Genomic DNA, 27,624 nt, shown 5'->3' on the forward strand with positions numbered 1-27,624 from the left:
TCATTTATGTATATTCCCTTTTCTTTCTTATTTGACCCCTCAAAATTTCTCTAGCTTTTTCTTTTATTTCCTCCAGTTTCTGAGGAAGAACTCACTATTCTTAGCCAAAGCCAGTCCCTCTACTTTTGTCCTTTATCCTCTCCCTTCCTTTCTCTGTTATGGATTTTACCTTTCAGTTATATCTTCTTTTTTTTTTTTTTTTTGTTCAATCTCTTCTTTGTTGTTTCCTTCCCTATTTGCTACAAATGTGCACAAGTCTTCTTTTTAAAAATCCTGTTATCTCAAACCATCATTACACATCTCTCTCACAGCCTATCACTCAGAGTTGCTATACTCTTGTCTCTATTTCTATACTTCCCATTTATTTCTCAACTTTTTGTAATTTAGCTTCTGTCCTCCCTCGACCCCTCCAAGGGCAGGATTTGAATTCATGTCTTGCTTCCTCCCAAGCTTTCTCCTCTATCCATTTTGCCACTCTGTTTAGCATTTGGATCTCAAGGTCAGAGTATTGATGTTCTCATAACTGCTAAAACCAATAGACTTTTTCTTCATTCTAATTGTTTTTTCCCCCTCTTTGCTGATGACTTCCTTCTTTTGAGCACACTTACTTTCCCTGGCTTCTGTGACCTTTTTCTTTCGGTTTTCCTCCCACCTTTCTGGCCATTCCTTCTTGGTCTTCTTTGCAGGAGAATCATCTGTCTTCTAACCACCATTCTTGGTGACTCTCAAGGTTTCTGTCTCTGTCCGGGCCATCTCATAAATATGATCCTTAATCTCCTAAATCATTGCCAACTATCTGTGGGATGACTCTGCCTGGATGTTCCACTGACTTCTGAAAATCAGCTGATCTACAACACTGGTCTCCCACTTTCGTCTACCTTCTTGTCTCATTCTGTCGGCTCATTTTCTAGGGCATTTTCTGCTTTCAGTCACCATAGTTTGCAACATCAACATCATAGGTGACTCTTTCCTCTCCAGTATCCCCAACTCTAGTCACTTGCCAAGTTTGGTAGTTCTACTTTGGCAATACCTTTCACTTATATCTCTGTTTTGTTTTTTTCCAGACAGGTTGCAACTACTCTAGTTCAGACCCTCATATAGTCTCCCTGTTTTCAGGTTTTCCTTTCTGATCTATCCTTTATATCATTGTCAAATTAATATTACTAAGACACAGCTGTGACCATGTTTACTCTCTTGTTTTATATTTTTCAATGAATAACTATTTCCGTTAGGAGATGGTACAAATTCCTCAGCCCAGCATTAAAGGATTCCAAAATCTCTCTAGTCTATATTTCCAGGCTTTTTTTGTATTACTCCCTTTCATGTATATGTTCCAGGCACACCAGTTTGCAAACTCTTCCCCAAACTAAAGATTGCTTCTGAATCTGGATCTTTGCACAGGCTTGGAGCTCCCTTTGCCTTCTTACATTTGCCTCTTCACATTTGCTTTCTTCAAGTGTTGGCCTAAATGGCACATTTTATATAAAGCCTTTACACATTTCCCTCTTTCCAGTTATTAGGACCCTCTCAATTCAGATTATCTTGTATTTACTTATATGGGTACATACTATATGGCCACAGTAGAGTATAAGCTTCTTGGGGACAGGAATTGTTTTTTGTTTTTGTTTTTCTTATACCAGCATAGTGCCATGCACTTAATAAGTGCAAATAATTTCCAAAGAAATGAAATTTGAGACCCATCCCACAACTCTAATTTCTCTGTCTGTCTCAGCACTTGGGGTTAAATGATTTGCCCAGAGTCACACACCTCGTAAGTGTCTGATGCTAGATTTGAACTTGGGTCCTCCTGATTCCAGAGCTGGTAATCTATCCACTATATCACCAAGCTGTTCCATGTGCCCTTTCTCTTACCTCCCTTCCAGCCCCTTTCTAGTTTGTGGTTTTCTTTGCCTCTGTTCCCCACCTTTGGAACCTATGATCTCTTTTTTGTTCTTGGCTATCTTTCAAAGTGCATATTTTTATTGGAGCTGGGTATATTCAAGGAGAAGGGAGTGTGCAGGGTCCTTTCAATCATGGTAGAGGGCACACACTTGGCAATCCTCTCCCAAGTAGCCTGTGTGTGTCTCTGTGCCCCAGTTCCTGCGATTCGTGCGGCAGATCGGAGAGGGGCGGGTGTCCCTGGATGCCAATTCGGGGTCCAGCCAGGAGCAGGCAGAACAGTGGGCAGCAGAGTTTGTACAGCAGCAGGTAGGACCCTGTCACAACCCAGTCCAGCCTCAGAGTCAGCTCTTGCTCCAGGTTATGGTTTCCCTATCAGTATCTCTAATCCCAAGTGGGGAGACGAGGGTTATTGACAGTTTTTTCTGTCAGTGCCTGCCCCTGGCGTGGGTGGCAATGGGAGCTGATATTATTCAGCTTGAGGGGATTTTTGAGAGGATAAAGAATTTTTAGGTGGTAGAACATTGACTGGCCATTTACCATTTCTTTCTCACAGGGCACATCAGATGCCTGGGTGGACCAGTTCACACGGCCGGCGAATGTGCCTGCCCTTGATACAGAATTTGAAAGAGCCAAGTCAGCTGTAGAGGTGAGAACAGAGACCAGGGGGAACACCTCTCATAAAATGCCCATTGGCAGTTTAGTGAAACCTAGGGATCCTTTCTTAGAATAATGTTTTTAAATGCATAAAATCAAATAACATAGACTTGCAAGGGAAACCAATCATGGAAATAGTTATCAAAATTTTTTTAAAAAAAGTTCATGGACCACAAGTTCAGAATCCTTTCCTAGAGGAATTTTTCTGTGGATTGGAACCTAGATAGTAGAGATGTAAAACCAAATAGGAAGGCTCCTAGGAAATAACCTTAGACAGTAAACAGTAGCTTTATAGCTGTGACAGTTGACTCTTTTTGTCCTTCCTCTTTTGCCCTCTTCTTCCTCCCTATGTACCTTCCTACAGTCTGATGTTGATTTCTGGGATAAGCTACAGGCAGAATGGGAAGAGATGGCAAAACGGGATGCTGAGGCCCATCCTTGGCTCTCTGACTATGATGACCTTGCTTCTTCCTCCTATGATAAGGTAAGAGCACTGGTTCTCTGGTGTCCTCTTCTCTTTCAGTCTTCTCTTCAAGCTGGAGATAAAAGGAAAGCTAACTTTGCAAATACTGTTTTTCTATGAACCTTCATATGAAAAGAAATCTAAACAATCATACTGTCTTCCTTTGTTAACAGAAAATCACAAATACTGAATGCCAAAGGTTGTAGCATAAATCTATCATTTTGCTTTATCAAAGCTGTTAATATATGGGATTTGGCATTCATGGACACACTAAGGAATTCAGGACAGCTAAGGAATACATACTTAGCTGAGTATTCAGCTGAGTAGAATACTGAGAATAAAATATTTTGGTTTCTAGTTTGGGGCTCCAGACTTTGGAAAGAATGTAATTTTCTTGAAATGAAACAAGAACATGCCAAAGACTGGAAGCCTTGAACTATAGAGAATTAGCCCCAGTGATTTTGAGGGGAGGTGGACACTGCAGTTAGTAGGGGAGGGTAATTACCTATCAGTGATCTGGAATGATAGGATCAGACTAGAATCCTCTCTGTTCAGAAGTTGCTAGATGGTAGTTATTTTCTTGCCTCCAGACACTTATCTGTCATACTTAAAGTTGGCAAATTTTTTCCATTCTAATCCCATTCTTCAGATGCTAGCTACCCCAACCAAGGTAATATCATTAATTAATGAGGATTGGGGTGAAAACAGAATCACAGAATTTAGAGTTGTGAGGCATCTCGGCAACTCTGCTTCAACACGGCCAAGAAAAGATTTCTCACTCGAATGTATCCCATAAATGGGCTTCCAGCTTCTGCTGGAAGACCTCCAATGAGGGACAAGCTATCTCCCTCTTGAAGCAACCCACTCCATTTTGGGATAGTTTCTTTTGCCTCTGAGGCTGCCTTCTACGACCAAGCAGAATAAGTCTGATTCTATTTCCATATCGTGGTTCTTCACATATTCAGAACCAGCCATCATGTTTTTATTCAGTCTTCTCGCAAAATCTTTTATCAGACTGCATGGTCTGTATGGTCTGTATCCGTCTTAGTGTTCCCAAATTTCTCAGTGTCCTTCATAAATTGTGATACTAACCCCCACATACAGTTCTGGATGTGACTGTGGCAGAGTATAGTGGGACCATCCTTCCTGTGAATGAAGACTGGATGTTCAGTGCTGCCTGAGCTCGGCCACCATATGTAACTCGTGCTGAGTTTACAGTCCACTAAGATTTCTGGACCATTTTTGGAGTGAACTTGTTTTCTATTTCCTCCCTGAGGATAGCAAATAGTATGTGCATAATTTGGGAATCTCTTTCTTTGGGTGATCTCTTTGATCTTCATCATGGGTTCTGCAAAGCACGTGGTTTCATTGCCACTTTATAGGTGAGAAAAATGAAGCTGAAAGAGGAGAAGTGACTTGCCTAATGTCACAAGCTAGAACATGCCTGAGGCAAGATTTATACTTGGATCTACCTCACTAAGTCCAGCACTCTCTGCATTGCACCAGTACTTTTGCTCTGTACTTGTGAAGCAGCTCCATTCTGTGTTTGTAGATCTGATTTTTATGAATCTACATATAAGACTTTACATTCATCTGTGTTGGATTTCATCTCATGAGATTGAGCAGCTGCGTAGTGCAGTTATAATAGCTAACATTTTTTACAACTGATATGTATCTAGTCTCTTCCTTATTAGCTTAGCAGTGTCGATAGTATGATACCATAACCAAACTTTTGCCTTTTGGAAATATGTAAGATCATGCATTTACAGCCAATGTTACAAGTTTGTCTTTTTCTCTCTTGTTTTATATGTATGATATATAACATTTAAAAGAATATTTTTTCTTGATTGAAAGCAAAAGCCACAGTTTTGATAATTGAAAATAGCCAATTGTTTTCCAGTACTTTATTATATTGAGAATGTTGTTTTTGGGGGGCTTTTAGCTACTGAATGAATACATTGGGCACATTTGGGTTTTAGTTGGAATTTTACTTAGCTTACATTTTAATTCTTTGGCTCTTTGCTATTTCTAGTAACTCATAGTATTATTTTAATAAATGTTATAATACTTAACTTAAAAATAGTTAATATTTTTATAGCACTTAATATGTGCCTGGCACTGGGCTAAACATTTTACATATATTCTCCCGTTTGATCTTCACAGCTTCCCTGGGAAGGTACTGTCATCTTTAATTTTGCAAGATGTTGAAAGATTTGCCCAGAGTCCCACAGCTCCAAGTGTCTAGTTAGAATTGAGGCTGGATTTGAAATCAGAGCTTTTTGACCTTAGGTCCAGTGCTCACTCTCTTCATTCACTGTTCTCTCCAGCTGCCATCTCCAGCTGATAGAGAGCTGGCCTTAGATCCAGGAGAACCTATGTTCAATCCTTGCCTCAACCACATTCTGACTGTGACTCTGGCAAGTCACTTAAAGTGCTCTTGGTTAACTCTCTTAAGACTTTGGTTTCAGAGAAAATGCCAACCTGTGCTGGTAGAGGGATTTCTTCATTTGGGAGTTCTCCATATCAGTGAACTCATCTTGTCATTATTGTTATCTTTATTAGACTAAACTCATTTACTTTAGCCTGCCTAGCTTAGCTCTTTTATCTCACATGTTAGCCGTCTCTCCTAGTTTTTTTGTCATCTCAGATCAGATCAGCATCCCTCTTTGTCTTTTTCCAAGTTGCTGATTAGAAAAATGAGCTTCAGAGCCAAGCACAGATTTCTGAGACACACCTCTGCAGGTGTGTCTAACTACTTTTTGAACAATGGTTCTCCAAGGCTTTATCCTGAGCTTGCTTGCTTCTTTTTTTATGCTCTCCAGTCTCACTTGGTGATCTCTTAAACTCTCTTAGGTTTCTCTCTCTCTCTCTCTCTTTCTTTTCTTTTTCTTTTTTTTTTTTGACTAAATATATTATCATATTTATTGTGCTGCACAAGAAAAATCAGATCAAAAAGGAAAAAAAAACCGAGGGAAAAAAAAAGGCAAGCAAGCAAACAACAATAAAAAAGATGACTGTACTATGTTGTGATCCACATTCAGTCCCTGCAGACCTCTTTCTAAATGCAGATGACTCTCTCCATCACAAGTCTGTTGGAATTGGCCTGAATCACCTCATTGTTTTGTAACTGTATTGTGTTCTCTTGGTTCTGCTCACTTCATTTAGCATCAGTTCATGTAAGTCTTTCCAGGCCTTTCTGAAATCATCCTGAGGATTATTTGATCCTGCTGAATCAAAGGGTATGCACAGTTTGATAGCCCTTTGGGCATAGTTCCAAATTAGATTCAGTTGGATTAGTTCACAACTCCACCAAAAATGTATTAGTATCCTAATTTTCCCACATCCTCTCCAACATTTATCATTACCTTTTTCTGTCATTTTAGCCAATCTGAGAGATGTGTAGTGGTACTTCAGAGTTGTCTTAATTTGAATTTCTCTATTTAATAGTTATTTAGAACATTTTTTCATATGAATAGAAATGGCTTTAATTTTTTCATCTAAAAATTATCTGTTCATATCCTTTGATCATTTTATCAATTGAAGAATGACTTGTATCCTTTCAAATTTGAGTCAGTTCTCTCTATATTTTAGAAATGAGGCCTTTATCAGAAACCTTAAATATAGAATTTTTTCCCCAGTTTTCTGCTTCCCTTCTAATCTTGGCTATATTGGTTTTGTTTGTACAAAACCTTTTTAATTTAATGTAATCAAAATTATCCATTTTGCATTTCATAATGTTCTCTAGTTCTTCTTTGGCCATAAATTCCTTCCTCCCTTCACAAATCTGAGAGATAGACTATTCCTTGTTCTCCTGATTTGCTTATGTCACCCTTTATGTCTAAATCATAAACCTATTTCAACCTTATCTTGGTATGAGTGCCAGGTATGGTTCAGGGCTTAGTTTCTGCCATACTGTTTTCCAATTTTCTGAGCAATTTTTGTCAAATAGTGAGTTCTTATCTCAGAAGCTGGAGTCTTTAGGTTTATCAAACACTAGATTACTATAGTCATTGACTATTGTATCTTGTGAACCTAACTTATAGCACTGATTTATCACTCTATTTCTTAGCCAGTACCAAATGGTAATTGATGACTGCTGCTTTACAATATAGTTTTAGGTCTGGTACAGCTAGACCATCTTCATTTGCATTGGTTTTTTTTTTTTTTTTCACTTAATTCCCTTGAAATTCTTGACCTTTATTTCTTCCAGATAAATTTTATTATTTTTTTCTAGCTTTATAAAATAATTTCTTGGCAGTTTGATATGGCACTGAATAAGTAGATTTATTTAGATAGAATTGTCATTTTTATTATATTAGCTCAGCTTGCCCATGAGCACTTGATATTATTATAATTGTTTAGATCTAATTTTATTTGTGTAGAAAGTGTTTTGTAATTAGCTTTGTCTTGGCAGGTAGACCCCCATGGGATTGTCTTTCATCTCTATGTGCATAATTTCTAGATCTGTACTTCTAGATGTGTAGTCCTAATCTCTCTTCTGAGCTTTAATCTCATGGCATCTGCTGCCTTTTGGACATTTTAGACTGGATGTCCTGTGAGTATCTCAAATTCAGCATGTCCCAAACAGAATTATTATCTTTCTCCGTAAAACTGTCTCTCTTCCTAACTTTCCTAATACTTTTGAGATCACCACAATCCTCCTAGTTGTCCAAGCTTGCAAACTTGGCATTATTTTTGACTCCACATTTATTCCACATATAGGTGTGGAGCAGAGAGAGTCTTGGATCAAAGCTGATGTAGACAAAGACAGGCCAGAAAGGGGGTTTGGAGAGAGTCCTGGAGGCCTGGTTTTTTAGATAGTGTCTCCCTGAGCAAATAGAACTCTGGAACAGGAACTGAGTAGTACAGAGGGGGATTTTTAGATAATATATAGCCCTCTACCCTTAGGAAACTTGTAGTTAGTAGAAAAATATATATGACATGCATAAATATCCATAATACAACATTAAATACAAATGTTGCTTATATATAAACAGTGCCTAAGAACAGTATGCAAAAGAGATCAGGAAAGGCTTTCTGGAGATTTGAACCAGGAAAGGATTATAGAAGTCATGTCAGTTATAAGGAATAAAATGGGAAGGCAGGAAAACACAGGGTGTGCAGTTTGGCTGACTGGAGCATAGAATATTGAAGGTTCCTTATGAGAAAAGGTAAGATAAGATAATGCTACTAACAAAATCAGTGTAACTGAAGGAAAAATTATATCAAATATCATTGATAAGGGTCTATATTTCATTTATTTTGATGCCTAACCTAAAATCTGTAAGACCAAAAGCTATTCCCTGGTAGATTAGTAGTTAAAGCATATAAGTGAACAGCTCTCAGAAGAAGAAAGGTGGTAGTGGTAGGAGGAAAAGGGACAAGCATTTATTAAACATCTATTGTATATCAGGCACTGTGTTAAGCACTTTACAAATGTTATTTATCTCAGGAACTGCAAAATCTTAACCATATGAAAGATTGCTTCTTTAATAATGTCTAATATGATTTTATGTAATAGTTATATCATGTATAAATTATATTATCTAAAGTGAATATAACAATAATAATATTAACAACAAAAGAAATAATATTTCTTGGATTTGGCACATTATTACACCAAATTTTTGCTAGGATTCCTGAGTCCATCTTCATTGAAGAAGCAAAGCAGTTCCAGATAAAACATTTGGTATCTGGCTCAGTTGAGTCTGATTGCTTTCTCCACTTTGAGGTCTCAGGAAGGAAAGCTGCCATTTAGTAAGCTAAGAGACTGGAAGTTAATAGTCAGGGAGATTAAGTGATGTCTGAGGGACAAGTTGGGGGTTGTTTTGTTCTAGAAATGGAGGTTAGGACTAGAGTAAAGGAGTGTCTAGGTGGCACAATGGATAAAGTACCAGGCCTAGAGTCAGGAAGACTCATTTTCCTGAGGTCAGATCTGAGTTCAAACACTTGCTAGCTGTATCTGGGCAAGTCACGTATCCCTATTTGCCTTAATTTCCTCATCTGTAAAATGAGTTGGAGAAGGAAAAGGAAAATTACTGTAGAATCTCTGCCAAGAAAACTGCAAATGGAGTCATAACGAGTTAGACTGTATCCTGTCCAACTGTACAATAACAAGAGTAGAGGTACCAGGGAGTATGTAAGCAGAAAGATATTTTGTTGAGGGGAGAATAAGTAGGCCATAGCAAGCAGGAGTTTTCCCAGACTAGTAGTCTGCCTCTTAGCAGGCAACTTTAGAACAATGGGTTAGGGGCAACAAGCAAGCCTTTGGGCAAACATAAGCTGACTAGGGGAAGTTAAGTAAGATGTAGAGACCTGGGCCTCTATACTCTATAAAGGCAGACTTAACAGTGCAGCAGTAACATTAGGGAGGAAGTAAACCCTATTGTCAGAACATGTTGCCAAAATTTAGGCAATATCTCTGGTGTGATGTATTTAGTACTAGAGCTCACCTTTCTTATTTAGTTGCGGTAGCACTGGAAAAGTTGGGAGAAAAAATTTAATTGGATAAATACATTTCTATACTCTCCAAATTGAAATCTCTCTTGGGAAGCCACATTAGGAGAAGAATCTGATCATCAAGGGGCTTCTGCTTACACAAACTACCTCCTGTAGGGTGTTCCATCACTGGCACAGTGGAATGTCAGCTTTGCTGGTAGAGCTTCATCTAGAAGTACATGGCTTTGTTAGTCCTGATTTTCCTCAGTTACCTTGCTCTCTGGCAAAGTTTGAATACAGAATAGCTGTTCTACCATGGCTGCTCATTTCAAAATGGGGAGGATGTAGAAGAGAATAATGGCATGTCATCAGTAGAGTCCTACCAGTAACACTGTGAGGTGGTTTTTGGCCACACTCTCATTGGTGCCTCTTCCCTATCCTTTACCTCAAATGTTACCTGGGACCAGTTCAATATTGAGTTGAACCACTCAGCCATCATCTTAGAGTCTTTGAGAGGAAACCAGCAGTCACATTCTCATATTGTCATATAAAAACAGAATAAATACAAGGTAATTTTGTGGAAGGAGAAAGCACTAGCTCTTGGGGGATTTGAGACTACCTTGGAGGTGACATCGAGCTGTGCTTTGAAATCCCACAGGGATTCAGAAAGGCTATGTGTGTGTATGCATGTATATGTGTAAAAGAGATTGGAAAAGGACTAGAGAGAGAGACTTGTGACAGAGTAATCTAGTGTTTGATAAACCTAAAGACTTCAGCTTCTGAGATAAGAACTCACTAAACAGTATGGCAGAAACTAGGCCCTGAACCACACCTGGCACTCATACCAAGATAAGGCAATGCCCCAGGATAGAGGGACAGCCTGTGCAAAGAAGAGGGGGGGAACTTAACGCTTTGTGTTAGGAACATCAGGAAGAATAACTTGGCTAGACAGAGTATATCATGGGGAGTGATGTGTAATAAGACCAGAAAGTATGTTGGGAAAGGACAGAGGAGTTTCTATTTGATCTCAATAGGAACAGCAGCCTATAATTTATTGAACAGGCAGATCTGTGCTCCAGGACTATCACTTGGGCAGAGATGGGGAGGGGGGGAAGGGAGGGAAGAAGAGAGAGAAGGAGGAAGGAGAGAAGGCTAAAGAAAGGGGGAGAATGAACGAGGGAGGGAGGGGGAGGAAAAAAAGGGGAAGAGCGAGAGAGACAGAGAAAGACAAAGAAGGAGAGAGGAAGAGACAGAAAGAGAATGTGTATATGTGTGTGTGTGTGTATGCATGTATGTGTGTAAAAGAGATTGGAAAAGGACTAGAGGGAGAGACTTGTGACAGAGGGACCACTTAGGAGCTATTATAATAGTCCACTTAAGCAGTTCAGTCAAGTGGCGAGGAATTTGGACCAGAATCATAGCCCTGTGAGTAGAGAGAAGAGGATTTATGAGAGAGATGTTGTAGAAGTAGAATTGGCAAGATTTAGTAACTAGTCAGTTGTGAGATGAGAGAAAAGAAGTCACTGAAGATGACTCAGAAATTTTGAACTTCATTGGAAAGGGGAATTTTAGAAGAGAGGTAAATTTGGTGAATAGATAACGAGTTTTGTTTTGGAGACATTGCCTTTAAAAGAGTCTTGTAGAGCATCCATGTAGTAACAATTAGTGGTATGGAACTAAAGCTTAGGAGAGAACCAGGGACTACATATTTGTATCTGGGAGTTTTCCCCTGACATAATTAAAACAGAAGCTGATGAGATCACCAGGAGAGTGTAGAAAAGATTCTTAGTCATTTTTGTGTTATGAACCCTTTGGCAATCTGATGAAGCCAGCAGACCCCCTTTCAGAATAGTGCCTTTAAATGTATAAGATGCAGGACAGAATCCTTAAAGTATGGCAACAGCTAAGGAGAGAATATGAATGACGGGCCAGCAAAGGATGCTGAAAAAAAGGTTCCTCTATGGCCATATTCCTTTCCAAGGGGATTCACAGTGGAAGAGTAGATATGAAAGCTATAGACATTTCCTCTCTAAAATGTATTCAGTGGTTCAACTTATTAGAACCCTTTACTTCCATCAATTTGACACACTGAGATAGAAGCAGAGCAGTTAGATGGCTCAGTGACTAGAGCTTTGGTCTGGAGTCGGGAAGACCTGAATTCAAATTCAGCCTCAGACACTTGTTAGCTGTGTGATCCTGGGCAAGGATCTTTGTTTATTTTAATCCACTGGAGAAGCTATTCCAGTAGCTTTGCCAGGAAAACCTCTTGGAAAATACAGTCCAAAGGAATCATGAAGAGTCAGACATGACTGAACAGCAACCACAAAAGATAGAATTGTTCAGCCCCAGTCCCCAAACCATGGCTGGTAGCATCTGTATTTGCCAGTTGAGAATGGTAGATCTGTTGCAAATGGGGGTAGGGATGTGTCTCTTGAAGCAAGAGAAGAAGGAAAATGAAACAGTAGCAGTGATATTCTTATACTGATAGAGAATTGGAGGACTTAACAAAGTATTAACAGAAACATTTCCAAGACCTGTTTGCTGTATCAAGTGTAAGAACTGAGCGCTTTGATACTCTGGAAACTGTTTCTCTGTTCTTACTTTCTTCTGGTTCACTCAGTCAGTTGTATTTTTTCTAGTCTATACCATGTGTTGGGCACCATGCTAAGAGTTTTATAGAAAGGCATTCCCCACTCCCCATTTACATTTAAATTTTACTACAGAGTTTTAAAGTTTTTTGAATAAAGTCCTTCAATCCATTTAATCCAACTAAATCATAGTGTATTTTTGCCCTCAACGACTCCTCTCTGGAGCTTCCCAGAACAGTAAGTTATAGAAGGTCATTAGCAATCCAAAGCTTTCATTGTCCAAGGAAGGCAAGATGGGACAGATTCTATTCTTCTGTCCTTCATTGTTGAGGAAAGGAAAACCAAAAAAAAAAAAACCTTTATGGATCTACTCCCAAAATCTAATCCCTTCCTCTGGAATCAAAGGGAAATTTGAGGAAATTCCTCATAATAATTTAATGGAAGTTTTTATTAACAAATCATGCTTGCCCTCACCTTAAAACAGCAGCCAGAAACAATTCCTTTCCACTTCCATTCCTTTTTGGCAGTTTTAACTGTCTGCTTTCAAGCCTACTTCTCTGAGATACCTGAGCTGACATAGTACAGTTAGGAGGATGTTAGGGCTCTGCAGTGTAAAGCAAGGTACCCAATTTCTATTCTAGAAGTAGAACTGAGGAGGCCTGGAGACTGTAGTACAAACTGAAGGGCTCCATCTTTTTGTCTGTCTGCGTTTCAGGCTTCTGAGTCCCAAAGTGTGCATATCAATTGAGAAATTTCATTCTATTTTTTTTTTATTATAGCTTTTTATTTACAAGATATATGCATGGGTAATTTTTCAGCATTGATAATTGCAAAACCTTTTGTTCCAATTTTTTCCTTCCTTTCTCCCACCCCTTCCCCCAGAGGGCAGGTTGACCAATGCATCTTAAATATGTTAAAGTATAAATTAAATACAATATGTGTATACATGTCCATACAGTTATTTTGCTGTACAAAAAGAATTGGACCTTGAAATTGTGTACAAATAACCTGTGAGGGAAATAAAAAATGCAGGCGGACAAAAATAGAGAGATTGGGAATTCTATGTAGTGGTTTATCCTCATTTCCCAGAGTTCTTTCACCAATTCATTACTGCTCTACTAGAACTGATTTGGTTCATCTCATTGTTGAAGAGGGCCACGTCCATCAGAATTGATCATCATATAGTATTGTTGTTGAAATACATAATGATTTCCTGGTCCTGCTCATTTCACTTAGCATCAGTTCATGTAAGTCTCTCCAGGCCTTTCTGAAATCATCCTTCTGGTCATTTCTTACAGAACAATAATATTCCATAATATTCATATACCACAATTTATTCAGCCATTTTCCAATTGATGGGCATCCACTCAGTTTCCAATTTTTGGCCACTACAAAGAGGGTTGCCACAAACATTCTTGCAATACAGTCCCTTTCCCTTCTTTAAGATCTCTTTGGGATATAAGCCCGGTAGTAACACTGCTGGATCAAAGGGTATGCACAGTTTGATAACTTTTTGAGCATAGTTCCAAATCGTTCTCCAGAATGGCTGGATGTATTCACAATTCCACCAACGATGTATCAGTGTCCCAGTTTTCCCACATCCCCTCCAACATTCTGCAATATCTTTCCCTGTCATTCTAGCCAATCTGACAGGTGTATAGTGGTATCTTAGAATTGTCTTAATTTGCATTTCTCTGATTAATAATGACTTGGAGCATCTTTTCATATGGCTAGAAATAGAAATTGACTTCTTATAAATTAGAGTCAATTCTCTATATATTTTGGAAATTAGGCCTTTATCAGAACCTTTGACTATAATATTGCTTCCCTTCTAATCTTGTCTGCATTAGTTTTGTTTGTACAAAAACTTTTCAACTTGATATAATCAAAATTTTTTATTTTGTGATCAATAATAATCTCTAGTTCTTCTTTGGTCATAAATTCCTTCCTCTTCCACAGGTCTGAGAGGTAAACTATCCTATGTTCTAAAAAAAAAAAAATAAGATGAAGGTGGCCTAACTGTACCAGATCTAAAATTATATTATAAAGCAGGATATTTTATTTTTATTTATAAAAAAGAACTTATGACTCAATTTGAGAGAGTAATACAGTATATAAACTAGATAATAATTACCTCAAATAAAAAAAAATGTAAACACAGATGAAAACAATGAAGCCAAAATTAGGAAGAAAGCAGGAACCTGGGGAAAATGTTTAGTTTTTTTGTTTTTGCAGCAAGGTTTCTTTTCAGGACTCATTTCATAAATATATAGAGAACTGAATCAAATTTATAAAAATATGAGTTATTCATTCTCCAGTTGATAAGTGGCCAAAGGATCTAAACAGGCAGTTTTCAGATGGAGAAATCAAAGCTATCTATAGTCATATTTTAAAAATGCTTTAAATTCCTATTGATTAGAAAAATGCAAATTGAAACAATTCTGAGACACTACCTCACACCTATCAGATTGGCTAAGATGATAGGAAAAAATAATGATAAATATTGGAAAGGATCTAGGAAAATTGGGACATTAATAGTACTATTGGTTGTGAACTGTTCCAGCCATTATGGAGAATAGTTTGTCTCTAAAATTGGTCATAGTTTTTGATCCAGCAATACCACTACTAAGTCTGCATCTCAAAGATATCCAAGGAAAAGGACTTATATGTACTAAAATATTTGCAGCACCTCATTTTGTAGTGTCAAAGAATTAGGAATTATTGGGATTCCCATCATTTGGGGAATGGTGAAGAAGTTGTGATATAATTTTTAAAATAAAAATTAATTAATCTTTATTTAAAATTAATTTATTTTTAATACACATTGCTTTATGAATCATGCTGGGAGAGAAAAAATAGAATAAAAGGGAAAAACCATTGGAGAGAAAAAAAATAGAAAAAAGAAGTGAATCTAGCATGTGTTGATTTATATTCAATCTTTGTAATTATTTTTCTGGACCCAAGTGACATTTTCTGTTCAAGTCTGTTGGGATTGCTTTGGATCACTGAGCCACTAAGAACCAAGTCTTTCATACTTGAACATTGTACATTCTTGCTGTTACTATGTGCAATGTACTCCTGATTCTTCTTGTTTTGGTCAGCATCAGTTCATAAATCTTTCTAGGCCTTTCTAAAATCAGCTTGTTTATTATTTTTTATAGAACAATAATATTCTATTATCTTCATATACCATAATTTATTTAGCCATTCCCTAATTGATGGGCATCTATTTCTTTTCCAATTCTTTGCTACCACAAAAAGAGCTGCTATAAAGATTTTTGCACATGTGGGTCCTTTCTTTTCCTTTATGATTTCTTTGGGATACAGAACCAGTAAAGGCACTGAAGAGTCGAAGGTAACATATGATTGTGATGGAATACTATTGTGCTATAAGAAATGGTAAACAGAGTGGTTTCAGGAAAAGCTGGAAAGACTCCAGGAAAGCTGTAAATTTAAGTGAGTAGAAGAAGAACATTGTACACAGTAACAGCTATATTCTATGATGAATGATTATATTATACATGAATGACAGCTGGTCTCAGCAAAACAATGATCCAAGACAACTTTGAAGTACTCATGATGAAAAATGCTATCCAATCCCAGAGAAAGAACTAGTGGAGCGGGCAGCTAGGTGTTGCAGTGGATACTGCACACTGGCTTCAGGAGTTAGGAAGACTGGAGTTAAAATTTGCCCTCAGACACTTGACACTTAAAGCTATGTTAATCTGGGTATGTCACTTAAACCCAATTTCCTTGTGAAAGAAAATGGTGTCTAAGTATAGATTAAAGCATACTTTTTAAAAAACATGTAATTGAGAAACATTTAATGAAGTAAATATATATTGGGGAAAACATGCAAACAATAATTTTAGAGTTTGAAAAAGAAAATGACTATATAGCCCAATCTAAAAAGAAATCCCTGCTATAACATGGTCATGACCTTTTTCCTGAATCAGGAAACCTGAAAACCACTAATGAGGAGGTCACTGTCTTTGGAGACATCTCATTATACTTTTTCACTGTTCTAATCATTAGGAAAATTTCTATTTCTTTGACCTGTACAGGTAATTTTATTGCCCTGGGCCTCACTTCCTTCGTCTATAAAACAAAAGCTTGTTACTACATGATTTTAAGTTCTGGTCACATTTTATGATTCTGCTTATAGCCGTAAATGAGCAAATCTGTCTCTCTGTCTTTGAGACTCCTGTTATCAGAAGGCACAATGGTACAGTAGCACACTAATCTTAGGTTTACATCCTGGCTTTCATACTTCCTACCTGTGTGAATTGACAAGTTCCTTGACATCTTTCAGCCTCAGTTTCCTTATTTGTAAAATGAGTAGAATTGAATTAAATGACCACAGGTATTCTTTCCATCCTATGATCTGGGGGCAGCTTTAAAAAGTCCTCATTTTGTGATGGACAGAAGCAGCTACACCCAAAGAAAGAACACTGGGAAACGAATGTGAACTATTTGCATTTTTGTTTTTCTTCCCGGGTTATTTCTACCTTCTGAATCCAATTCTCCCTGTGCAACAAGAGAACTGTTCGGTTCTGCAAACATATATTGTATCTAGGATATATTGCAACATATCTAACATATATAGGCCTGCTTGCCATCTAGGGGAGGGGGTGGAGGGAGGGAGGGGAAAAATCGGAACAGAGGCAAGTGCAAGGGATAATATTGTAAAAAAAATTACCCTGGCATGGATTCTGTCAATATAAAGTTATTATAAAATAAAATAAAATATTAACAAAAAAGTCTTCATTTTGTCTCGCAAGTCAGTGTTCAGAAGCAAGTGTTATTGGTAGCAAGGCAAGGTGGAAAAAGTTCAAGTCTCATGCTGAAGTAGACACAGATTGTGTAGTGCAGAATGTTTATGAACTTGTAGAAAACACTGTAATGTTCTGGTTGGTTTTCTGGAGGTCCTTTGTTTCAGCAGAATAATCACAAGAACAGCCAGGGATAAAGTCCAAATTCTTTATTATCTCCTTCACAGTCTAGTTTCCTTCCCTGAGGCCTGGGCTAGCTTTCTGGAGGTCTTCCAGAATGTGTCTTGATTTCTGTGAGGGAGTCAGGAGAACCATCATAACGGTCTCTGTCTTGAAGTCTCCGTGAGTCTGCAAGGTTGTGCTCCAGCCTCGAGTCCTCTGTCTTCCCCGAATTTGTTCTGGTCCCCTTTGCTCCCTCTCTAGGTCTGACTCTGACCTTCTTAAATACTCTATTACAACTAAATCCATTCATCATACTGAGTATAAGCCAATCATTATATCACTAAGGAACCATTATTTGTTGTAAGATTAAGTCAATCATACTGAACCATGCTAAACTAGATAACCATTGTCTTATCAATTCCACTGAGTTAACACCTTGTTTAAAATCATTCATACAGAATTTCAGCCCTTTGCAAAACACTGTGCTTTTCTCCTGGCCAGCAGATGGCAGCAAAAGCATGTAAGCCATTTTAAAGATTTTTTTATAACCAGAGGTTCTTAGAGCTTCTCTATTAAAGTAAACCAGTCAAGTTGTGTGCATCAGATGTCCTAATTTTTGTTTGGGGCACTGCTTTAAGTTTTTATTTATTAGGCTGATCTGGAGAGGGGGAAAGGTCTTAATTTCTCTTTCTGAAGACTTCAGACTAGGAGAACTTTTAAATACTTTTTAATATTTATAAAAGTAGGGCAGAAAAAGGAGATTTTTTCGGCTTCCCCCGAAGTACTGTAATCCTAGGAGAAAAATACGATGTTATCTATTATTCCATACAGTGATCCATTGACCAGATGTGGTTCCCTAGCCCAAGAACATGTCCCAAGGGGTCTTCGAGTTGACTTCTTTTCCAATTAGATTCTCTCCTCCTGTTTTTCTCTGATAGACCTTTCTCCACATAAGACTTCCTCTAACTGCACAGTAGAACCATGACTATTCATCTCACTCCTCCATCTCTTTTCTAGGGGTACCAATTTGAAGAAGAGAACCCACTTCGGGACCATCCACAGCCATTTGCAGAGGGGTTATTGCGACTACAAGAGGGGGATCTGCCAAATGCAGTCCTCCTCTTTGAGGCAGCAGTACAACAGGATCCTGAGCATATGGAGGTAAAGGACTTGTACCTCTGAGCCCCACATGGCTTCTCAGCTTCAGAGCATTGAAAAGCAGATGGTTATTGTTTTTTTTTTTTCTTCTTTGCCTTTCACATTTTTAAAGAAATTATTTTATCGCAGTTCCCAATTTCATGGAAAGATTTTTTAGCATTCATTTTTAAAAGCTTTTGAATTCTAAATTCTCTCCTTTCCTTTTACTCTTTCCCTCCCTACCCCTTGAGAAGACAAGCAGTGTGATATTTGTGTGAAATCATGCAAAACATTTCCATATTAGTCCTGTTGCAAAAGAAAACCTAGAAAAATAAAATAAAAAAGCATGTTTCAGTTTGCACTCAGAGTACATAGATAAATAATTTGGGCTAGAGGTTAGGGGAAAAGATTAGGAAAATAAAATGACAAGTTTATTAATTTTTTATCTCTTCTGGGTACATGTTAGGGTAGATCCAGGAATGATGGGTATTTTTAACCTCCTTACAGGCATGGCAGTACTTGGGTACCACCCAGGCAGAGAATGAACAAGAACTATTGGCTATCAGTGCCCTTCGAAGGTGAGTACCATGAATGACAAGGTACATGATACCAATTAGATCTAAGCTGCTTGAATTATTTCTAGTCCTTCAAAAGAGCACATTTGTCTTTTTTTTTTTTAATAATATTTTTTCCCTTAAATTACATATAAAACCAATTTTTAACATTTGGGTTTTTTAAAATTCTGCCTTTCTCTCCTTCCCTTCCCCTTCCCTGAGATGGTAAGCCATGTGATATGAGTTTTACATGAGCAGTCATGTAAAACATTGCCATATTTTGTGGAAGAAAACTTGAACCAAAAAACCCCCCAAAACTGAAAGAAAGTGAAAAATAGTTTGCTTGGATCTGTACTCAGATACCATCAGTTCTTTCTCTGGAGGTAGATAGCATTATCAGTCCATTATACTGATCAGATAGAAGTTGTTCACTGTATAATATTGCTGTTACCATGCATAATGCTTTTTTTTAGTTCTACTCCCTTTATTCTGCCTTAGTTCATGTAAGCTTTTTCACGTTTTTTTGGAATCATCCTATTCATCATTTCTTATACTACTGTAATATTCCATTACAATCATATATCACAACTAGTTTCTCCAATTGATGGGTAGCTCCTCAGTTTCCAATTCCTAGCCACCATAAAGGGAGCTGCTATAAATATTTTTGTACAAATAAGTTCTTTTCCCTTTTTTATAATCTCTTTGGGATACAGACCCAGTAGCGGTGTTGCTAGATCAAAGGGTGTGCACAGTTTGATAGCCTTTGGAAATAATTCCAAATTCTTACTGCTAGAATGTGAATGTTGCATTGCTCTGGATGGGAACTAGTTCTATTCCCACATCAACCCATGTCACTGTGGGGCCCCAGCTTAAGCCTCTCTAAATTTCCTCTAAATTTCTTCTCAGACCTGTGACTGGAGAACAAATTAGGGTTTCTTTACTAACTTAAAAGTTTGAATCTGGAGAATACTTTAGTTTGAGGTTAGTCAGGTATGAATCTGTACTCATTCTCTATCCCAGGCTTTGGTGCCCTGTGACCATGGCTGTTATTGTTTGTGTAAACCTAATCGCTGTAACTGAGAGTATTTGGACTTACTTTTTAACCCTTTCTCTTAGGGTTTCTTTAATAACTTAAAAGTTTGAATCTGGAGAATACTTTAGTTTGAGGTTAGTTAGGTAATGAATCTGTACTCATTCTCTATCCCAGGCTTTTGGTGCCCTGTGACCATGGCTGTTATTGTTTGTGTAAACCTAACCGCTGTAGCTGAGAGTATTTGGACTTACTTTTTAACCCTTTCTCTTTTTTTGCCTCTCCCTTCCCCTTAATCTCCCATTCCCGCTTTACACAGGTGTCTTGAATTAAAGCCAGATAATCTGACAGCACTAATGGCACTGGCTGTGAGCTTCACCAATGAATCCCTGCAGCGCCAGGCCTGTGAGACCCTGCGGGACTGGCTACGATACACACCTGCCTATGCCCACCTGGTGGCACCTGCTGAGGAGGGAGCTGGTGGGGCAGGGCTGGGGCCAAGCAAGCGCATCTTGGGTTCTTTGTTGTCTGAGTGAGTGTGGGTCCTGTTGAAGCTGTGTGGTTTAGGCCAAGGTTGGGGTGAGAATTGATGAATTAGAATCTGAGAAGATACACACTGATTGTGCAGCCAGAGGCAAGCCCCTTTACTTCTCTGGGTCTCAGTTCTTTCATATGCAAATGAGAAAGAGTTTAGATGTAGTTCATGTATTGTTAGCCTTTTTTTGTGTCATGGACTTCTTCTCAGAATAATGTTCTTAAATGCATAAAACAAAATATATAGGATTACAAAGAAAACCCGTTATATTGGAACACTTATTTAGAGACCCCAGATTAAGGATCTTTGAAGATAATCTCTGAGGTTTGTTCTAAGTATATTATTTTGTGATTCTTCTAGTTAGTATTAGTGAGGGGGACATTCAGAGCCAAAGTCTCAGTGATGGAATGGGGATCTTAGATTTAATAATAAGTTAAGTTCATTTTGTATACTAACATACTAGAATGAAACGAAGTTTTGAAAAGTGTGTTTTTTTAGCCCCCGGGTTTGAAATGGTTTGAATGATTGAAGGAGAGATGATTTTCAGGGAAAAGGGTTGGTCAGTTTGGAGTATGTTTAGCAAATGGGAATAGGTAACCTGAAGGTGGTTATTATCTTCTGATTCTTCTTTTCCTCTTTCTCTCTCCCAGCTCCTTATTTGTGGAGGTAAAGGAATTATTCTTAGCAGCTGTACGACTTGATCCTGCATCCATTGACCCCGATGTGCAGTGTGGCCTAGGGGTTCTTTTCAACCTGAGCGGAGAGTATGACAAGGCTGTGGACTGTTTCACTGCTGCCCTCAGTGTTCGCCCAAATGTGAGCCCAGGGCAAGGGGAGTAAAAGGGTCATATGTAGAAATGTAAGGGGGAACTAAGGTCCCCCCTTGTCTGAAGTCATGGTATGACTTGCCATGTTCCACATTTGGGAAGAGTTAGAAATGAGATACGCATTCAGAATCATAAGGCCATATTGGGGTTTGAAATTGGAGGTGACTATGGGCATTCCTTACTTTTCCATAGACACTGCAACTTCAGTTGCACTTTGACATACTGTAACTACATCAAAGACAAAATTCAGTTCTGGAGTTATGGCAGATCATTGATCAGCACTCATGAGTCTTGCAGAATTGTTCATTTTTATCATATCATAGTTATATGTGTAAGATAAAATACAATTACTTACCATTTATGAGGTGGTCTGCTGGAGCTGGGGGCATAAAGGTTAAGAAATGCCTTTGTGTTTCTCAAACTTTACACATAAAACTGAGCTTAAGGAGCTTCAAGTTTAGTAGCACATGTATGTGACTAATTATAATACATTTTTGTACTTACTGGCGTCATAAAACGTTTAGAAAGGGAGAGGTTACTGGAGGAATAAATTGAAGGCTTCATGGATAATGGAGCATCTGAACTGAATGTTAAAGATTATTTTAAATAAGTCATTTAACAAGCATTTATTAAGCACTTTCTGTGTTCCTAGACTTTGAAACAAATAGGAAAGTAAGATAGATAGTTCCTGTTCTCAAGAAGCTTACATTCCATTCTAGTGGAATGATGCCATATATTCACAGATATTTAAATGCAAATTATAATATAAACAACAGCTGGAGAATCAGGAAAGGACTTTTGAGGGACGTGGCACCTGAATTGAGGCTTGAAGGAAATTGGAGATCCCAAGATAGATAAGTGAGGAGAAAGATCATTCCAAGTATTGGGAAACAGCCTGTAGAAAGGTGTGGAAATAGGAGGTAGAATTTAATGTATGGAGAATAGTAAATAGGCCAGTTTGGCTACTGAGTAGTAGTGTACAGTTAGCCTGGATATATGATCTGGAGCCAGACTGTAAAAACTTTAGTGCATAAGCGAAGGATTTGTATCTTAACTTAGAAGCAATAGGGAGCCCTGAAACTCATTGAAATGAGGGAGTGATAGTCAAACTATATGAAGAATGGACTTCAGATAGATACCCATTTGGAGTCTATTGCAGTAGTCCAGATAAATTGTGAGAGGGACCTGAACAAGGAAGTTGCCTGGTGAGTAGAGAAGCCATAAATGCACAAATTATTGTGGAAGAAGAATTACTAAAATTTGACAACTTGTTGGATATGAGGGATAAGGATATGAGTGAGAAAATGGTGGTGCTTTTGACAGCAAACAAAAAAATTAAGGAGGAATAGATTTAGAAAGTAAGATAATGAATTTTGTCTTTGATGTAGTTACAGTATGTCAAAGTGCAACTGAAGTTGCAGTGTCTATGGAAAAGTAAGGAAGTTACATTCCATTCTACTGGAATGATGCCGTATATTCATAGATATTTAAATGAGATTGAGATTGAGATAGCTAGCAGGTTAAGATATTTTGGACCTGGAATTGAGGAGAGAAATGAAGTCAAGAATTATCTGGCTAGAGATGACGGTCTGACACAAGGTTACTGATGAGAGTGCCAAGGGAAGAGAAGAGGCCCCAGGATGGAGCCCTAAGGGATACACATGCATTGGGGAAAAGGTGTAGATGAGTAGGAAGGATGAAAACTATGTGTAGTATAACAAAAAAGTCCAGAGAAGAGATTACCACAAGTAGAGGGTCTTCAACATCAAACACTATGGAGAGATCAAGGAAGTTAAAGACCAAAATGTCCATTGGGATGGACTTCTTTTGTTTAAGTTTGATTGCCTGTGAAAATGTACAGTGGTGTAGAGAAGGTAGGATAAGTTTGGGCATTGATTGATTGGTGAAACAGAGACTAGGATGAAATACTACTGGAAAGATAGATTGGAGTCAGGTTGTAGAGAGATTTATATTCTGAAAGTTCTGCCAGTGACTTGATTTAGTGCCTAACACTGAAATGAAATTTCTAAAGAAGGCCCAGTGATCCCATCCTAAAAGATTTAATGTGTTTTAATTCCACTGGGTGAAGGACAGTGAAACCACCCCACCTGATGTCCAGAAGGGAGGGGAAGGAAAAGAAACTTGATTCTGGCATTCAAGATCTAAACGTGAACTGATGAATAAATCAAAGAAAATACCATTCAGTATAAAAAATTATCTCAAAAATTCAAATAAAGATTCCCCAAAAAGGAGTAACTTCAAAGCAAGCAGAGACTCAAAGGACTGACAAGGACTCCACCAATACCTACAAGAAATAAAAAAGGAAAGAAAAGCTAGAAGCAAAGAATTGGCAGGCGCTTAGACATGAAAGTGGTAAACTTTAACCAGGAAATAGATTCCTTTGAAAATTAGACTAAAACAGACAGAAATCAATGACTCCATGATTCCATGAAGACAAAAAATATCAGAACAAGAACAAAAGATAGAAGGAAATGGCAGATATTTGATATTAAAAGTAATTGATCTGGGAAATAGACCAAGGAGAAATAATTTAGCAATCAGACTCTCTGAAAACTATGGTTAACAAAGAAATGCCTAAAGCACTACTCAAATCTGTTACAAATAGAGAATAAAATAAAGAATAAACCCACTGATCATATGTTGAAAGGAACCCCAAAAGTTAAAATGCAATTCACTTCAGTTTAACAAGTATTTTCTGCTATTGGACCTTTATCAAAGAGTGAGCCTTAAAGCAGTCTTAAACTTTAATACAGAGAATCACTGTTATGTTGTAGAAGAAACCTAATTTCTAATACTGGCTCTGATACTTAATTGCATGAATTTGGACAAGAAACTTAAATTCTGAATCTGAGTTTTTTGATTTGTAAATTTAAGGGAATTGGACTAGATGATCTTTAAGATCATTTCCAGTCCTAAATCTTGTGATGCTCTGTTAGGATAAGATGGTTTGCTTATTATCTTTATAGATAATGGTTGCAATTATATAGATAAGAACAGAGAGCAATGAGATTGAGTAGAATGAGCAGAGATTGAACTAGTCCTGATCTCATGTCTTCTTTCTATATCTTCTTCCTTTGTACTTCTTACTTTCTTGTGCCTGTAGGACTATTTACTATGGAATAAACTGGGAGCTACCCTGGCTAATGGAAATCAGAGTGAAGAAGCAGTGGCTGCATACCGCCGGGCCCTGGAACTACAACCTGGCTATATACGTTCCCGCTATAACTTGGGGATAAGCTGTATTAATCTTGGGGCTCACCGGTGAGAGCACATTTTTCCCCAACTTTTTAAACCCTTAATGCATAATTTCTCTTTATTTCTAATTAATGGTAACCAGCTCTTTGGGATGATTTGTCAGCATTAACCACTTAATTGTCCTATTTCTCTTGTAATTCTATTCACCAGTTGTTGCCCTTTATCTCCTAGAGAAGCTGTGGAGCACTTTCTGGAGGCATTGAACATGCAACAGAAAAGCCGAGGTCCTCGGGGCAAAGGAGGTGCCATGTCAGAGAATATCTGGAGTACTCTGCGCATGGCACTGTCTATGCTGGGCCAGAGTGATGTTTATGGGGCAGCAGATGCTCGGGACCTTCCCACTCTACTTCGTACATTTGGCCTGCCCCAATGACAAGGGGATGGGCTGCCCTGTGAGTGTTCTCTCTGAGGGGTCCCCGCTTCTGCTGTGACTCCCTCCCTCCCAAAGGGCCTCCCAAGGGGGTGGGCTGATAACCATACGCGGTACGGCTTCTCAGGAGGTGCTTGGGGAAGGGGAGAAGAGTCAGATAATCAGATATTCTATTCTCCAGTTAATTGTGGGGAACTGAACTTCTCCTTTTCCTGGATTCTCTTGCAATTAGAGGGTTTCACATCAAACTATGTATCTCTCTTTCTGATCATCATGCCCTGCCTTTTTGGATCTGCCATTTAGGTAGGGCTCAACATAATAGGGTAGCCCCTCACACCAATAGTTACTTCTTATAGAACCTGTCACACATGAAATAATCTTCCCCCATTCATACTCTCTTTTACTGGGAGTTTGTAACATCACAGACTTTGAATAATGGGTTCCCTCTCCACCATCAATGCCTATATATTTTTGGGATAGGATTCCCAATAGGGTGGCCTATTGGAGTTAAATAATTGACTCAGTGGAGGGGAAGTTTTTGTAGGGTTTTTCTGCAGCTGTGTTCCTTTTGAACTGCTCCTGGCTGTGGGGTTATGAGCATGAGGCTGCATGCACTGGTTTGTCCACGTAGGGCTGCTTTAAAAAACAAAACAAAACAAAATCCCAAACTCAGACATCTGTGTTTAGAGATTAGATAAATTGAGTGCTGTGGCTTTAAAGGCTGAAAGCATGCTGTGGAGTGAGCCTATAAAATAATTTGGTTCTATGTATAAAATGGATTAGAATAAGGAGCACTTTAGTGAGTGTGAGGGAGGAATTGACAGAACACTTGGGAGTTCTTGGACTTGGCTCTAGTCTGTAAACTGCCACTGATGTCCTAGTTGTTAGGGCTGTGATTGGGAACTGAGTTTGCTATTTCCCTGGGAACATGTTCTAGAAGTAGAGATCTTGCCAAATTCCTAGAAAGTGTGGGTGTAGCAGCGTATTTCTGTTACTGTATTCCCATTTTCTCACTTCACTGGTTGCTTCAGGGAATTGGGGAGAAGAGCATCTCTCTACTTTCTCCTGCTCTGGCCCCTTTTTTATGAGGTAAAGTCAGGAAGATTCAAACTAACCTCTAATATCTGTACTGCCTCTTAGGTAGGGAGATAACCCCTGCTCCCTGAAATGAAGGTTAAAGCCCTCTTGTCAGTACTTAATGATCAGAAAAAAAGGAAATATTAATTTTCTTTGTTTTTTAAACCACCTTGCTCCCTAGGTTCTATCCTAGAATTTTATTTTTCTTTGTATAAATATGTGTATATGATTTTGTCAAAAATGGTTTTTAAATAAAATTGTAAAATATTTGTATGAAGAATAAATGGAACTAATGCAACTATAATTTTCCACCTTCTTCTTGGAGTTTTAGGGTCAAGGGAAAGGTTGGATTTGTGAATCCTCTGTATCCATCCTGAAGTGCTCTTCTTCCCTGAGGTCACCAACTGAGCCCTTGAGTAAAGAATTGAGTGGTCTGTATAGTGTTTCCCAAATAGAATAGATAGCCTGAAGGTCTAGCTGGCACATCTAGCAAAGCCATGTTAGCTGTGTTTTCTCCATAACGTTGACTGTAATTAGTGTACTGGAAAGATTGGCAGATTAAGGGTCAGTCATAGTATCCGCGCGACTTTGGCTGGGCAACTTAGATCTTTAAAAGTTATTTCCTTTTCTGTAAAAAGAGGGAATTGGATTAGGTGATTTCTAAGATTCTAAGCTCTAATTTCAATGAGCTTTCCCCTGGTTATTTATACTTCCCTTAATCTGTAATCTGAGCTGTGCTGCAGCCAATTTCTTGTCCCTCCATTGTCATCACGTGCTTTTCAAAGTCTGAGAACCTTTTCTCTCCTGGTTTTTATTTGGGGTCAGGATCCTCTGCAAGTGTGCTAGAGCTAATTTTAAATGTTCCAGCGAGCTCTTGGCTAGAGCAAAGGGCAGCCTTAGAAGACTGGGTTATGATCTTTGAACAGATTCCTGTTTTGGAGGGAGAGGGGAGAAGGGAGGATTGGGAATATAACTTTAACCAAGATAATCAATCTTTAGTTATTTACATTAATGATTATGAAAGAAAAGTTTCATGACTTTAACATAGAATATCCATCATTTGAATTACATAGCAACAACAACTTCAGGAACATAAGTCCTATTTAGACAAACAACAGTTATGTTTCAGAAACTACTGCAATTACATGATAGCTTTTTTAGAGGTTTCATTGTCACAGATTTAATCAGATATAATCTTATATTTTTAAATACAATTCTCTAAAGTGCAAGGTAAATGTGCGCCTATAAGTGCAAGGTCATGTAACAATGATTAGCATCAGATAGAAACATTGCTATTCATGAGGCCTGATAAAACTCTAGTGTAGCTGGTATCTTGCAAATAATATCTCATGAATCCTTACCTGGGGACAGATATATTTTGTACTTGGCTGAAGTAACTGGGGCAGAATATGTAGATAATTTTTCATTCAGTAGAGGCTAGAATTAAATTATGTATTCTCAGCAAATGCATCCATAAGATGTTTTTCAAATCTTTAAGGCTATACCGGGCCATGACCTTTGCTGCTTTTGCTACATCTCTTACTTTTAATTATGATACTTGAGAGTTTCCCAGCTTTGCCAAAGGATGGGGTAGAAATGTCTTTCCATACCTTTTATTTTGAACCATTCTTGTTCTTTATAATTTTACAACATTCACTTTTGCTATTTTTGTGGTTTTGTTTACATTACTGTGCATATTGTTTTCTTGACTGCTTTCTTCAGTCTGCCTCACTTTTTGTAGAACTTTCCATACTTCTCTGTATGTATTCTGTCACCCACCTACTGATTCCTTTTCCCTATTCCCTTTAGTTCCTACCCCAAACCCACAAAGTCTCAGCT

The 27,624-nt window shown here is 38.1% G+C and overlaps 1 protein-coding gene across 2 annotated transcripts in view; it reads left to right on the top strand.

Moving 5' to 3' along the window:
- The window catches only part of PEX5 (peroxisomal biogenesis factor 5), a 42,464-nt gene extending 16,375 nt beyond the window's left edge, over positions 1 to 26,089 (top strand). Inside the window, exons 8-16 of one of the 2 annotated variants that reach the window (XM_051963249.1) lie at positions 2,098 to 2,208; positions 2,456 to 2,548; positions 2,921 to 3,040; positions 17,997 to 18,140; positions 18,624 to 18,694; positions 20,020 to 20,232; positions 20,886 to 21,051; positions 24,187 to 24,344; positions 24,510 to 26,089. In XM_051963249.1, coding sequence (XP_051819209.1) covers positions 2,098 to 2,208; positions 2,456 to 2,548; positions 2,921 to 3,040; positions 17,997 to 18,140; positions 18,624 to 18,694; positions 20,020 to 20,232; positions 20,886 to 21,051; positions 24,187 to 24,344; positions 24,510 to 24,711 — 1,278 coding nt within the window. In that variant the 3' untranslated portion in view covers positions 24,712 to 26,089. The remainder of the gene's footprint in view (positions 1 to 2,097; positions 2,209 to 2,455; positions 2,549 to 2,920; positions 3,041 to 17,996; positions 18,141 to 18,623; positions 18,695 to 20,019; positions 20,233 to 20,885; positions 21,052 to 24,186; positions 24,345 to 24,509) is intronic. The other variant, XM_051963250.1, reaches the window with a different exon arrangement.
- The last annotated feature ends 1,535 nt before the right edge of the window (positions 26,090 to 27,624 follow it).

The sequence above is a fragment of the Antechinus flavipes genome, chromosome 5 (genome assembly GCF_016432865.1).
Source record: "Antechinus flavipes isolate AdamAnt ecotype Samford, QLD, Australia chromosome 5, AdamAnt_v2, whole genome shotgun sequence".
Lineage (NCBI taxonomy): Eukaryota > Metazoa > Chordata > Mammalia > Dasyuromorphia > Dasyuridae > Antechinus > Antechinus flavipes.